The sequence below is a fragment of the Protopterus annectens genome, chromosome 7.part0, assembly GCF_019279795.1.
Source record: "Protopterus annectens isolate FY-2018-M chromosome 7.part0, PAN1.0, whole genome shotgun sequence".
NCBI lineage: Eukaryota > Metazoa > Chordata > Ceratodontiformes > Protopteridae > Protopterus > Protopterus annectens.
Genome location: NC_056739.1, coordinates 1,145,377,399 through 1,145,393,608, shown reverse-complemented (window position 1 = coordinate 1,145,393,608; position 16,210 = coordinate 1,145,377,399). Strand labels below are relative to the sequence as shown.

At 34.0% G+C, this 16,210-nt stretch overlaps 1 protein-coding gene across 2 annotated transcripts in view; it reads right to left on the bottom strand.

Annotated features, from left to right (window-relative positions):
• Positions 1–16,210, bottom strand: part of LOC122806913 (stereocilin-like) — a 608,237-nt gene that overhangs the window by 272,337 nt on the left and 319,690 nt on the right. For both annotated transcript variants that reach the window (XM_044077724.1, XR_006365569.1), the window contains exons 14-16: positions 7,799–7,998; positions 3,099–3,189; positions 2,201–2,375 (exon numbers count right to left, since the gene is read on the bottom strand). In XM_044077724.1, the coding sequence (XP_043933659.1) occupies positions 2,201–2,375; positions 3,099–3,189; positions 7,799–7,998 (466 nt within the window). The remainder of the gene's footprint in view (positions 1–2,200; positions 2,376–3,098; positions 3,190–7,798; positions 7,999–16,210) is intronic.

Sequence of the window (16,210 nt, the reverse complement as noted above, 5' to 3'; positions counted from 1 at the left end):
ACATGTTTTTTTTCATTTTATATTAAATGTTATGTCGATGCCTTAAGTAATAATTCAATAAGCCTGTTTAAAAAAGAGGTTAGAGGTACATTGCTAGAAACATACATAACACAGTACCATGCAAAGGAATTGCAAAACTAACCACAGAAAGCAAAACTGTTCCTAAAACTTATAAGCAAAGTGTTGTCTATTTGTCTTAATGAGCATTTCACATCTTGACATTAATAAATACAACTTTCATTCATGGCATCTTTTGCTAACAGTTGTTACTCAGATGGAATTACCAGTCTACATTCCTGCACACATATGTATGTATATGTTACAGTCCACCCAGGCATAAGAAAACATAAACATGCGTAAGGGGCATTAATTAGTGGTGCGCTTTCAAATGAACATAACGTTTATATGGAGTTAGTAATATTGTCTCTGAACCAGTACCCATGAATGCCCAGCTGTTTATCACTTTTATAATTTGCATTAACTATGCTTGGTTTATCACATTACTATCATAAAGCAATACTGTACTACACAGTGTTGCCTCTTTACTGAAGTAAAATTTTCTAATGCTCATTTGAGTAACAGTTCTTAACCAAAATATAGTCTCTTCTTAGATTCAGCCTCCAATGACTCCTTCTCCTGCTCTCAGGATAGCATCATCTTTGTTCTACATGCAACAGCTATGTCAACATTGGCTGTGTATTTTGCTATAGCTTCCACAGTAACTATTAACAAATAAACAAAGACCACAACTGTTACTCAGTGCATGTTTTGCTGTGTGTATTTACTCAATGGACACGTGCACTTCTGTACGTGCACTAACTGGTTCATGCATTGCACTCTTCAAATGTCCTAAGTATCAGAAATATATTTTAGTTAATTTCATTTATGATAAAGTGCACAAAAGATGCATTGTAGTGCAGCTGACCATCAACACACCAAATACGCACTAATTAATTAATTTTCATATCTACAGTATAATGAGCATTAATGTAGCCTATAACTGGTCATTAACCATTATTTAAGCAGTGTTCTACCCCAGTAAACAAATTTACATAAATAAGTAAAAGTACCAAGCAAGATAGTTGTAATTTTAATATTTGCATAATATTAGCAAGACATTGTTCATCCCGGTTCTGCTGCTTTCTAGTATCAGGTAAAGAGGAACTCTTGTTAAAATATATATTTTTCAAACTGGTCTAAAAGTTCAAGTATGCATTCTTTTTGCAATATCTGCTTTATCCTGTTTGAGGTTATGGGGAGCATATCCCAATACTTAACACACATATTGTCCAGAACCAGTCCTGGACAGGATACAGACTGTCACAGGATGCGATACTGTTACATTCATATGCTACATATGTACTGTCAATTAAGGGGATTGCCAGTTCACCTTTTAGTATGCATTTGGGATGTGTGTGTGCGCTGAGTAACACTCCATGGCAACAAAGGCAGAACACACAGACTTCACTGGACTGCAACACAGAGAGCTGCAGCAGGTGCTGAGAATCTGCAATAGTTAGTGTTGCAGCAAAATACAGGTTATGAAGCATGCAATGCAAACGCAGTGCAGCTGAAACAGCTTAATGCAAATTATACTGTATAGCATGCTTTATATACTAATTCAGGTACACCAAATACTTCTGATTGGCTAAACAGGGATCCTCATTAACTACAATTCATTATAAATCATACTTTCATATTTTCATATTTATGGTAGACTATTACCAGCAGTAAAAATAAAATAGAGTCTCTCGCTGAAACTAACCTCTCTATGGTTGAAACATTTTTATGTACACATATAAATAAAGTGAGTGTGTGTGTGTGTGTGTGTGTGTGTGTGTGTGTGTGTGTGTGTGTGTGTGTGTGTGTGTGTGTGTGTTGGCCACCATCATAAAGTACTCTGCTATAAAGATGTTGCATTTGACTTGAAAAACTAGATTATGTTGTCCTTGCAGAGGCCTGCAAGACACTGTAGCAGAATGTGTGACAACAGCAATAGGTGTTAAATACTATAAATAAAATATATTTGGGCATAAGTGAAATGTAGCAGTTTTATGTAGGGCAAACTAATGACACTTACTGAAGGCACTCACTCATTAGGTGGAATTTGCTACAGTTCAAAATCCATACATCTGAAAACAGATTTCTGAAGTAAGCTTTACACTCTTTAGATATTGATCATGAAATCGTGAGAAATTACCTCTCTTCCCTTTGGGATTTTTCCAAATTCCAGCCTCTATCAGACTTTGCTTCCTCTTCTTTAACATGTTATGCAGGGTGGCATTGTTCCCAATGCATGCAAGACCTATTAGGCTTTTCTCCCAGTGTTTCTGACTAGTCAGTAGCATCTCTACCATGTTCTCTGTCAAGGCAGCCTGAAAAGAAGCATCATAAGATACCCAAATTATCAGACAAGGCTGTTCTCTGACATGAGCATTAAATGGCACAAAACAATACTGCCTGAACACAGAGTACTGCAACCATGTTCTCCTACTTTGTGGGAACAAAGCATGCCATTTCCAACTTTTGATTGACAAAACCATCTCATTTTCCATATTTTATCACATATACTGAAAGGCCTTTTTTGGATTTAATTCTATATTCTTTAATTTGTTGAGATTGTATCAGCTAAGAGTGAGCTACAATAAAACAATCAACAAAAGGATAAACACAATAGCCTGGCTACATCTTAAATCACTAAATGAACCACAAAACGCAGATTCAAAACAAAATACTCTAAACATAAAAACACAAAATATGTTTACAGCAGACAAGCCCCCCCCCCGCATCCACACAACCTGGCTACTTTATACACTGTCTCTGAGATCACACAACAAATGGGAAAATGGCATATTTCCAAACTCTAGTGTGCTGCAATCTCACACAACACCAGAAATGTCTGGGAACTCAGAGTCAGCCTTCCTACACTCACAAAGCAGTGCAGTCAACCTCATGTGCAGTTACTCTTCTTAACAACACAAAAACGAGATTGAATTATATGACGTTGGCTGCTATAATAAAGCAGTTTGCAGAAAGCACATAATACCATATTTCATTTGGTAATATTCAAGATATAGTACAAATGGAAAGAGACTTACCTTTGGCAAGCTATAGATGTCTTCTTCAGATAGAGTGAAGATAAGTCTACCTAGAAGTTCTACTTGCTTATACCTCCAATTGGCCAGATCTCTAAACAGAAAAAAAAGTAAGTAAAGCAAATTAGATTAATGCTGGCTATTGTCAGGATACCAAATGAGCCACCAGTAACAGACACAGAATGAAAAATTATTACTTGGTATAAGCAGATGTGCTTCCTCATTATATGATGTGACTCAATTAACTTGTGAATGTAAGTATAAAGCTCAAAGGGATCAGGAGTGTAGCAAATACACCCCAATATCTAATGTAATTCTTCTGTTTTTTGGTTCTTCTGTTATCCCAGTATGAGTTTTCAGGATTATAAATACAAGCAACACACTGAAGTTTTTCAAACTACTGATGTATCATAGGTCTAATGTGAATATGTGTCTTTCAGCTTTTCCCAGTTAGGAGTCGCCACAGCAGAACTCCGGTCCACTAATGATTGGCAGTAGATTTTTATGAACTGGCTTGCCAGGTCTAACGCACAACCTTCAACGAAGGAACACCCATTCACGCATGTCGCTACACAGAAGATGCTCTATCTGAGAATTGAACAGGCAACGTCTAACTGTGAGGCGACAATGCTACCGCAGCACCACCACCGCAGTCTAATGTGAATATAAAAAGTGAAAATTATAAACTTTGCATGAAAACAGTTGCAACTAATATATTAGCCAGTACTTCATTATTTATGTACCTGAGTTGGATAGTAGAGATCTCATGGCAACTGTCAAAAGCAGAAAATGACTAATTGTATTAAAAGAAGTAGCTAACTTCCACCTGGAACTGCAAATGTAACCTAGTTTGATCCTATATATAAAGTATATTAAAAGGCAAAACACCTGTTGTGTCACTAATATTTGCACCCATAATAATTTATAACAGACATACAAAAGGGAAACAATGCGTTCTATGTTTGCTCTTTTTACCATGTGTTCATATCAAGTTCTGCCATGCTTAATTTTCCTGTTAGTACTTTATAATATCTAAATACTGTATATTTCTCAGCAACGTTTTAAATTGTAATAACACAATATCCTAATGTGGTAATATATGATTCAAATAACAATAAAACACACTAGCTCTATCTATAACAATGTAGCTAAAAGTATGGCTTCTAAATAAGAACAGATTCCATTTGAGGATAGTGTGCATTTGTTATTTATTGATGGAATTAATAATATATTTCATTATCAGGTACCTTTATTTCAGTATATTTTACTGTTTCAGTACATGAAGTGGGATAGCACTCTTGAGTGCAATGGAGTTATATAAACAATTTAGACACCTTATCACCTTTACTGTATTTTATGTTATTCTTTTATGCAGGAAAACTACATTAGACTTTAGACTCTGAACACAATGCTCCCACCAATACAAGATACAACCTCAATTACAAGTTGTAAATACAACTGGAAGGTAACAATCTAATTTTGCTTACCATATCTTGTATTTGAGTGCAGCTGCTAATTAAAAATGTAAAGTATATATAATAAAAAACATATATTTATATATATGGATCTCTAACATTTTGTGGAAAGATGTCTTGCCGAAAGGTAATTTAATAGTATCAAATGATAGTGTTTACAAGTGTGAGTTTGAGTGTGATTGAGTATGTAGTGTAGAAATACTTTGTCAAATGCATTGTTCAGTGAGCAGTTTTCTGTTTTAGTTGTGTCAGTGACAGAATGAGAATGCCTCACATAATCTGTTTCTTAATTCAACAAAACTTGCCTTAGTAAGTCCTTCTCTGGGGACAGGCTTCATTACCCAAAGAACATTTTTACCTCACATTCCTTACAACATCTTGGTACACTCCCTGCATATACATTTGTAAGCAATCTTTCAGTTATTTTATTTATTTATTGACATTTGATTTCAGGAAAAGCCCGACTGGGTAAGAACACATTTTCAGTGGAGGTCCAAGGAGAAAAGCTCCGAAGTATTACAAAACATTTTAAGAATGATAATTTTACAGTTATTAAAAATAATATATATTATACATAATACAGTTTAAATAATTAGACCAATTTAGCCATAATATGAAAGCAATGGTTAAGAGCAGATAACAGTTAAATGATGATGATTTAATAGTTACAGAACTTTAATGCAGATTATGAAGAAATTAAAGTTAAGTTAGTATAATACAAACAGGAATTGCAATACAAAGTGAAAGAAAAGCAGGCATATGGTATATTTAGAGAGAAAGACAGGGGACAAAAATTGACAGAAGTAAGGAAGTGAATGAAGAAGGGAAAATAAGATGTTACATATGAGTAGGTATTTGTCCACATTTAGAGATATATAGTTTATCCTGGTGTTGAGCAGGAACAGAGCTTTTGGCTAGGAAGTCTTTCAGAATGGTTTTGAAAGATGAGAGGAAGGGTATTGACCTGATTGATAGCAGTTAAGAGTTCTAGGCCTTAGCAACATGGTGCAAGTACAGACAATGCCCAGCAGATTTGATAGGTTTGTGGACAGACATGAGTTTTTGGTTATTGGATCATAATCACCGACTAGGAATATAGTTGTGTAGAATGTTATTTAGTGCTGGACAAGCAGATGGATTCTGGATAATTTTATAGGTGGTAAAAAGCTGTGTATGTGTCAGTTGATGGGGTGTATCTAACCAATTTCGGCTTTTTAGTGCTATACAGTGGTGAAAGGGGTATTTGCTGCAAATGTAGCATCTTTGTTATAGCATTGCTCAGGTTTAGATTTGTGTGATGTTTGAAGGTTATCAGGGATGGGAGCATCATAAAGAAATGTGGGGAGGAGATATGTAGGCACAAGTATAGCTTTAGTTACGTTTTTTGGCTCTGTAAAGCATCTTTATTTTTTGATGGGTTTTTCTAACGCAATTTTGTATATGCAGGTCAAAAGAATACTGCCAAAACACTTACACAACTTGTCATTCCGCTACTGTTCAATACTCCATATGCCTTTTTTAAACTTGGTTTTAAAAGTAATAGCACTTTCTTCTCTCTTAAGGAGTCTGTCTTCTGCTTCTGCCTCTTCCTGCCCCTGAGTGTGACAAAAAGAAGCCTCTCTTTCTGCTGAACATTCAGTTAAACATTTGCTTAACAGTGCTCTTTGAATTTTAGCATTATCAGACTCAGTTTGCCAAAAGGAAAAAAAAGTAGCAAATCCTCATGAATCACATACTCAAGTCTCTGTTTCTATAGGTTGGAAAATCAATTCATAAAGGATCTGCACTTGCAGGCAGTGAAGTAAGAATCAAAATACAGTCATCATCATCATCATCATCATAACAAAAATCCACTTTTTCCAATTTTCTCCATGGAGTCAGGATGTCACATCACATGTTGCCGTCTCTCTCGCTCTCTCTCTCTAAGTCTAGGAATGGTCAGTTGGACTCTTTCCTCATCTCTACCTCTTCAAAACTATTTGTCTCACTGCAAACATTAGGTTAGTTGTGCTGCATCCTGATTTGAATCCAAACTGTTCATCTCCCATCATACTTTGTATTACTCTGCAGACTCTCAACTGAATGAACAAAATATTACCAACAGTATGTGTGTAACTTGAGTGGTTGCTGAGATATTGTAAGTTATTTACAGAATATTAATAAATTCAGTAGTTACTGTGTTTACTGTGACTTATAAAATCTAGTTTAAAATCTAGAACCTAAAGAATAGTATCACTGTAAAAATAGTTTGTGCTGAACAGTTTGCCAGTTATACGTCTTTAGTAACACCTCCAGTTCTAGAGATATAAATATTTTTTTTGAAATTTGAGGATATAATTTGATTCTATCAAAAAGCTTAGGCTCTGTCCATTGAAGCTCTGGTGCAAACTTCCAGAGCTCCATTGGAGATAATGAGTTAAATGGTTATGGACTTTCAATCATGTTTTTTACAAAATGTTCAGATTTATATTTTAGTGTCCCTACATATTACTAGCATGTGTGGAAAGTAGTTCTTCTGTGGTGATACATCTCACCCTCTGTGCTTGCTGTGGAGTCTTTGTTATGGGTAAGACCACTAGAAGGTTCTTGCAGCAGATGCATAAATGTGTATCTGCCAGTAAAAAACAAACTTAACACTAATACTCTGGCAAGACACAGTCAGATGTGAACTAAAAAGAATATCTTTTGATCACTGATTATGTGACTTCTGATGGCTGAAAAGATGCTTTAGAAACCATGTTAGACAAAAAGGAAACAAGGTAGCAGTTACATTTCAATGCCTAAGTAAATTCTGGTATAAATGAGATTATCAACAGTAAATGCTTAATAAAGCTCAGGTATTTAAGATAAACTTATTGTTTCTAGGATTGTAATGCAGTACTTGAATTTATTGGTCCTAGAATTCATGTGATTTAACAAATTCAGTTATCTAATAGACTTAGATAGTGTGTGTGTGTGTGTGTGTGTGTGTGTGTGTGTGTGTGTGTGTGTGTGTGTGTGTGTGTGTGTGTGTGTGTGTGTGTGTGTGTGTGTGTGTGTGTGTGCGCGCGCTCACTTTGAAGAGGTTTCAATTAATATTGAAAGTTAACAGTGCTTAGTGGTTAATAAATGTTTATTTAATTTTATTTTATTAACACAAATAAATACATTTCTTGTTTTCAGAAGAGGTATAAATAATTATTTTGAAAAAGAAGCCAAAGATAAGCTACTGCCTGAAAACGGACTTACCCAAGAATATTCTCTTTGATCAGAAGCTTCCTAAACCATGCCATGAATTCTTCAGGAAGACAGTAGATCTTGAAGTCATCCATATGAAGTAGCACATTATCTCTATCTATGTGAGAAAGACTGCTCTTGTCCAAGAATGGAATTAAAGGCCCAAGAAAATTGAGAGCGGGACCTGAGAGCTGTGTTCCTGGAGTAACTCCCTATGATTGTGAAACAAAGAGACAATCAGCAACAGAAAAACAAGTACTTTTATTTAGCCTCTATGATCCATATGATCCAGGCACTGTGCTCATATTTTGAAAATTACAGTACATCTATTATTTGGTGGGCAGTGTGTTGTACATGAGTTTCTGTAGCTATAAGTTAATCTTAGAGGTTCCATTAAAGTAAACATGGGTGAAGAGAGTGCATACTTTTCAATACATCCAAAAAATTTCAGATGTTTGGTTTAAAAAAGTTGGATGGTCTCTAGTGGGCATAACATCTTGACCATGACTTCAGGCCTTCAGGGATAAAGTGCCAAGACCTGTATTTTCTTTAAGTTAAAGGTCAAATATTGTGGCAGCAGCATTTCAAAAATGGACTGGACATTAACTCTTGTGAATGCTGTCATTTTCCTGCATCACTTTTCTTTCTTTTATAAATGATCTGTTACTTTTCTATTACACATTTTATAACATTCAACTTCCAGCTTTTGGCCAGCAAAATTTTAGGCACAGATTTATTATAAGTATCAACAAGAAATCCTCCTTCTACTGTGTAAATCCATCCATAGTATGTAAATGGTTTACAACTATCTGTTTTGGCAAAAGCTTCATATTCTGTAAGATCTGCTGCCTGTTTTATCCTTAGTTGTTTAATACTAAGTTCCAAGTAACTATTATTTGCCAAATGGTATTCTGTAAATGAACTAATATTAACAGACACAATATCCTGAAATATAGACATATTTAATTCGTATATTACAACTGAGTCTTTCATTGTTACAAATTGTATATTTTACAGCTGTATATTTTATAAAATCCATTGCTTTACTAAAAATAACTGAACATGCTTTTTTACTTGTCTAATGTTTCCAAAGTCATGCTTAACCTGGAGGTATCCTATGAAAATATTTAACATACAGACATATCACAGTCATGTCATCTACATACCATACAGACATATCACAGTAATGTCATCTACATACCATACAGACATATCACAGTCATGTCATCTACACACCATACAAACTCTCACAACAAAGTAAATACCTAATCTAAATCACAAGTCCTACACTATACCCATACACAAAGGTGGGCCAAATACTGACAAACCAAACTTCAGACCAGCTGTCATCCTTTCTCCCCTTTCTGAGATAAAGAAAAATATATACATAAATAATTCCTACATCACCTAACAACCGATATTCTCCCTAAGATTCAACATAGTGTTTATCCTGGCCACAAAACTGAAATTCCCTACTAACCTACCTGAATACAATAGCCCTACACAAATGTCAAGGGCTCCTCTCTGCTTAAGTATTCCTTGCCTTACCCACAGCTAATGACACTGTTTCACACAGTTTACAGCTGAAAGACTATTCACATGCAATGTGAGTAAAGCTACTATAAACTGGTTTAAAAGCAGTCTCTGTAAATGGCAACGCACTTGCTCTTCCTTTCAACCAGTCAAAACAGGTGTGTGTCAAGGTTCTATTACTGGGCTTGTATTATTTAGCACCTTCATTATTTAACATGTTTATCTACAATCAGCATGCTTCATTAGATAGAGCTACAATTATTTGATATGCTATTGACTCTACTCTAATATGCACTGCCTCGTTTAACTAAAAATACCAATTTAAGAAACCATTAATAGGACTGAGAGATGATTCATAGCTTTACTGAATGCTGAAAAAATAGCAGTCTTCCAATCAGATTTTTCCAGCATATGATCCTTAACATTTGAGATTAATTCATTACATAACACACGAAAAGGACAAGTCACTCACTCAAAATTATTAGTTTTTACAGATCAAAATCTTAAGTGCAATAAACATATCAACTATGCAATGGCTACAACCCATCAAAAACTACTCATGCTGTACATTTCCAAACCACACATAAACCATTAGGCCCAGCAGGACACTGCCCATACTCTACAATTCCCAAGCCTATCAAACATCCTCAGTTATAACAAACATCCATAAAATGTAGCTCCAAAAACTTGAAATACATACAATGAAATATCTAAATTTGCTGCAAGTGTAACTAACAGAACACATCACTATAGCATTATGGACAATTAACTAACTTAAGCTACAACACACCTTAACTCTTGTTCAGTTGAAGACAACACAAATTATACTTAACAAACCAAGCTGTCCACAAATAACAATACTATAAAAAAATTTCAAGAAATCTAAGACCCCAAAATCAAAATGGATACTCACTCTTCAATCACAAAATCAAATGGAGACTCCTTTTATTCATTATATGTACACAAGTTATTTGATTATCTTACTCCACAACTAAGTACATCGACTAAACATAACTTATTCATAAAACAATTAAAAATATCTAACATCTATCCCAAAACAGTTAAAGTAGCTAACTTCCACCTGGAACTGCAAATGTAACCTAGTTTGATTCTGCTAATACATTACCTGCATCACATGTCTTCCATTTCCTCTGTTCAGTTTGTAAAACAATTAAAAGCATATCTAAGCTCCACATGGAACTGCTAATGAAATCTAACTTCTTTCTTGTACTATTAATACCTGCATTGTAGTTCTTCCACTTATCTACTCAGCTGTTCCAAATAAAATACTTTTTTCTTCTAATTAAGTCAATGAAATGCCAATGTTTTCATTAATACCTATTCTGATAATAGTAAGCTCCTCTTCAGCAGAGAACTTTTAAAAAATAAATTCTACTTCCCGCATTCTGTAACTCTAAATGTTCCAGTTACAATCTTTTAGCTGTAACAGTCTACTAATCTATGCAACTAGATCAAAGAGCATTAGCTAAAGCTATGTATAACAGTCTAACCTATATTCCTATAACTCTTTGTCTCAGAACTAATATAACAGTATTTACAATGCTAAATCCTTTAAAAAGTATTATAAGAAAGGACTATCAATTCTTTTCCATGTGTACTCTATAACTGTATATACAATAAGGCTACAACATATGACTTATAAAACTATATATTTTAAGTACTAGTTAATATCAACAGTATACAGTTCTTTTACAATACTATATGCTTTTTAATGCTCACTTGTTCAAATCTAAAATAGAGCTTTCTCCCCTGGCTTCCACTGAAAAAGGGCAATTCAGTTCAGGTTAACAAATAAAAATAAATAAATAAACAAACTGACACCAAAATGTCACGGATTAACTAAAACCACCTTACTACATTTGCAACAAGCTACTGAAAATATTTCATATAAACTGTTCAGTATAAATACATGCCTGAGTGAAGTAAATAAAAATTAGTTTAGCAGAAGATAGGAAATCTAATTTGGAGGACAAAGTTCATACTACAGACAAAAAGTTATATGTTTGCTGCAATTAGTTTTCCAGCATCAACAAAATACTGCTAGACCTAGAAGCAAGAAAAATAAGAAATAATATTCTTATTAGAGGACTATCACAGAGCTCTGGTCTATCTAATTTAATGAACACTGTGAAAGAAATGTTATTGCATTAGGTACCTATCAGTTCATTGAAAAACCAGTTCATTGAATGGCATTTTCAGTGCAATTACATTTTGCATGCCATTCATTGAACTGTTTATACTGAGATTGTGATACAGCGAGGATTGGGAAATTTGCCCTTTCCCCAGTGTAGTGCGATCTCGGAGTTGGCACACCCCCCACATGAGTGGAATTCAATGAATGTCATTTCCGATTAAATGTCATTCATTGAAGTGACAGTTTGATTAAGTTATATAGACCCTATTGCATCTGTTTGGTCTTTAAACCTCTTTTCATAACTACTATATGAACTTGCACTCAGAGTTTTGAGATCTTTCACAAGCAGCTCTATGTCAAATTACTAAACTATGGAGACACTGTTACAATAGCAAATGCCACAAAACAGAAGAAAGATTTTTCCTGCCACATATACAAACTCAGAAGTCTACAGAATATCCCCCTTACATATCAGCAATAAAGAAAAAAAATATTCAGTTTCTCACATACCTTATTGAAAATGGCACTGTATTTCAAATGGCTTTTCTAACTAGATTTTAATTTCTTACAAAGGAATTAAAAATCAAATTCCTTCAAGTCAAGAAGCAAAAGCAGTTGCACTACCTCATTCTCCATCTCTGTAGGACCACCTGCTTGACCACTCTGCTACCTGTACTTTTACATTTGTTCCTTGGATGAATGAGCTGGACAAGTCTTGATTAAATAACTCTGCAGCCTACTTTTTCCTGACCAGGAAGCCCTGCCATCCCATCCATTTCCCCAGCAGTGACAGTCATGTAGTAGGAAAGGGAAGAACTGCTTGTTCAAAACTTCACATGCTTACAGGTTCATGGGTAAGTACTAGGATAGCTGCAATTGAGGGCCACTTTAAGCCTAACCAGTTTCCCTTTTTGTGCTCAAAATAATGTGTCCCATTTGTTTACAGATTGACCTTAACCATCCAGTGGTCAATAATTACATATTACTCCTAATGAGAATAACTGAGGTCATACCACAGATAATTTGAGGAGACCTATGCATGGGATAAACCATTTAGGAGCTCTGTCTGTATGTCCATTAGTATTACAGGTGGCAGTCATGGTATAAATGTTTTGCTTCCCAGCCATAGATATTAGTTGTGCTTGAATATGGACAGGGATGAACTTTGTTTTATGTGGATGGGGAGTCTGTTCCTCAGCAGTGGTATCCCTTGCAAAATATACCTGTCCATCCAAACCATTCTGTTGATGTTGCAGAGGAGATTTAGATCCCTAGACTGAATATTTCTGATGTCATTTGACTTGCTGCTGTGCAGTAAATGTATCAGTAATGGGTTAGGGTCATGATTATACTGCCTCAAAATGATTGTTTAGTTTCAAGTTGTGAACTTGTTAATTTAAGTAAGTGCTGAAGTCCTAACCAAAGTCTGACCAGTCTTAATTTACTTTATTTAAAAATATGCTTTTTTTTGTTTTTTTCTGATGTTAATGGGCATCTCATCTTAGAAGATGCACTGATAATATATTTAACTTCATAACTTATACATATTTTCATATTAATAATCTTGTAATAGCTAAACTATAAAATGGACATATTAGCTGAGTAAAATAATTTGTTGCCTGAGTCCAAAACATGGGCAGTTTACAGAATTTTGTGTACAGTTCTTTTCTACTGACAATGTTTATCAGAACATCTATCTTGCATAACTTCTGTGCCAAGTCTTAAGAAAAGATGCAAACTGAACTAATGATCATGTGCAAAGGAAAATTATACGTTTGAATGACTTTATACTAATTGAACATGCACAGAGGTACATGCACAACTTAGCTGTTTCTTTTGAAGATATGACTGCTTTTTCAGAAATTGTTCTCTCTTTTTAATCTATCAAGGGAGTCACTGTCTCTTAATATAAACTTCTTTTGTAAAAGTTCTAATCAGAGTATCTAGTAAAACAAGTGCTTTTTTGCAATGCTGTCTTGAAATATAAAACTCTACTTTATAACTCAAATGTGTATTTTACAGACAGTCACACAAACTAACATCTTACAGTGTTATTTCATTCTGTGCTGGTTATAAAGCTCTTGAGATACTCTCTGCATTGGCCATTGATGCATAGTATAATAGAGAAATTCCTACTTTGTATATTCATCACCATATATTGTATTTAGGGCTGTTGAGGGTAAGCTGGAAAGTTGATCACTGTTTTCTAGTAATGGGAACTTAATCCTCAAGGCTTTATTTTGATAAAACTACTTTTTTTGTTGACAAACGTGACCTTAATGAGGTGCTGCAAATATTTGAACTCACTTTTCCTTAAAAGAATGGCTGAGAATTTATTTGAAAGGTAATGATGCACAGTAGCATTGTTAGGGCAGGACAAGAGAGGCAACTGCTATTTCAATAACAAGCATAAATTCTGATTTAGCTGTCTTTGTACTTCTACAAGTTAAGTTATATTGTCAACTTTAGTCCTTCTATTTTTTCTTGCAGTAATATTCTGCAACACTTCCAAGTTCAATTTAGAATCTTCATTTTAGCCTGTCTCTTGCTTCTTTTTTCTACCTTCTTGGAAAAATTATGTCATCTTCTGTAGACTGAATGTTTTTTGATTGAACAATGTTATTATTTTCTGTAATCTGTGGGTTACATATACATTCAGTGTCCTTTTTAGTATACATTTGCATTATAGACATTCGTTTCATTTTCTTCTTAGTTATTTGGCATGAATATCCTCCCTTTTTTACTTTTTCTATTCTTCTACATCCTCTGAATCCTCAGACTACTGAATACTTGTATCCTGAATGCCAAATCTGCTATCATTAGTATCATGTTTAATAAAGGCTAAATGATCCTTACTGGCAGAGGACACTTCCTTTCCTAAATAGATTCTATTTCCACTTTGTCTAATATTATTTATCTCATCATTCCAGTTATTAATATATGTAAAAAGAGTTGTCCAAGTGGTTCCAATTGCACAAGTGCAATCATCTTTGGTATGTCCAAAGTTACTATTAAAAATAAAATCCAAAACAGTAACAGTAATACTTTAAAAAGCATACATAGTTTATTCACTTTGTCAGAAGTGCTTTTGCTGTAAAATGGGGCTTCTTCTGATAGAAGAGTTACAGATAAAAATGGCATTAAATACCAAACTCTAAAACACGAAATGAATCATATGACTAGTGCCTTAGCTTTTTCTTTCTTTAGAAAAAGCATTGAAATGTTATTTATCATTTATTCAAGGGGAATAGCATGCATTCAATTTTAATTGCCAGGAGTATTCCTTCCAATCTAATTTGTCCATAGCTTCAGATCTGTTGCTATAATTTTTAAAAGCATCAATTACTGCAAAACAAAAAACAAAAAAAACTAAACAACATGCAGCATAAAGAACGGATCTTGATTTGCAATTAACCCTAGCAGGGACTTTTAGTCTCTGACCTCTAAGGAGTAGCTAAGCATTTCCACTATTAACATATGTGTAGCAGTTGCAATCAAGACATTTAAACATCCCCTTAGAAATAGTACAGTTAAGAAATGATAATCTACTAAATTCTCTTTGAAAAATGCCATTTAAATGTGCTCCTCTTTTCTTAACAAAACTGAGTGCTACTCCAAGCTTGTTAAGATCAGGAAGCCCACTTAATGTTTTCCAATTGTTCTTTTGATGCTGTTTTCATATATTGACATCCTAAGAAGCATAGCCATGTTATAATTATCAAAATTATCAACGTTTTCATTGTTTTGAGCTGAATCTGTACATAGAGTAAAACTCATGCTTCTCTCTCCTTAACTTCTTATAAACTTTCTTCCACAAAATCTTCCTCAAAAAACTGCCCCTTGTGTGTTGGTCTGCTTTCCCTTAATCAATGCCCTTTGACAATATTTCATTTAAGGGGTTCAGAAAGAATGCTGATGTAACTGAAATATGCATTACTTACTCTGAACATCTCTTTTTTATAAAATTTAGTAAGAAGAGACCGCTGGGCTAAATGAATAAATCTAAAAAATATTAAACTCTGATCAACGTTAAATATGAAAAACAAATAATTGTAAACATTATTCAGATAGTCCATAAAAGCAAAGAGTTCTTGTGAGTCATATCTCCACTGCACAAAAATGTCATCACTGACATATGCATAAAACTATACTTTCTGTATTTCAATTGTAAAATGAACTCATTTTCCCACCCAAACACTAAAATATTAGCATAGCTGGGGGGGGGGGGGGGGCACTGCTGAACATGTAGATATCTCAATTAATTGTTTATAAAAATAAGAATCAAACTCTATAAATTTAAATAAAATTACATCCAGCATTTCAACAAGAATGCATAAATCTACATAATATGTATCTATATTAATTTAAACTGGTTAAATATAAATACTTAATTACTATCCCAGGTTAAATCTAAATCTCACAAATGTATAGCAGTATTAGAATTTTCTTTTTCATGCTAGAGAATGAATCTAATCTTCTTTAGTTAGTTTGCTTCAGATTCTGGGATACAGATTTTGGTGGTTGTGCTTCTTCGCATAGTCTTTATATGTCATAAAAACTTATTTTCTCAAATATTTATAGACATAATAGCAATCCTTATGCAGCATCTTCATGTCTTATGCCTTAATTATATAGTAAATTAAGGACATAAGAAGTTAACAATCATCTTTATTTGTTCCTTCTTTCAGCTATTTACTTAAACTTTATTCAAATGAAAATACTGTACATACACTTTT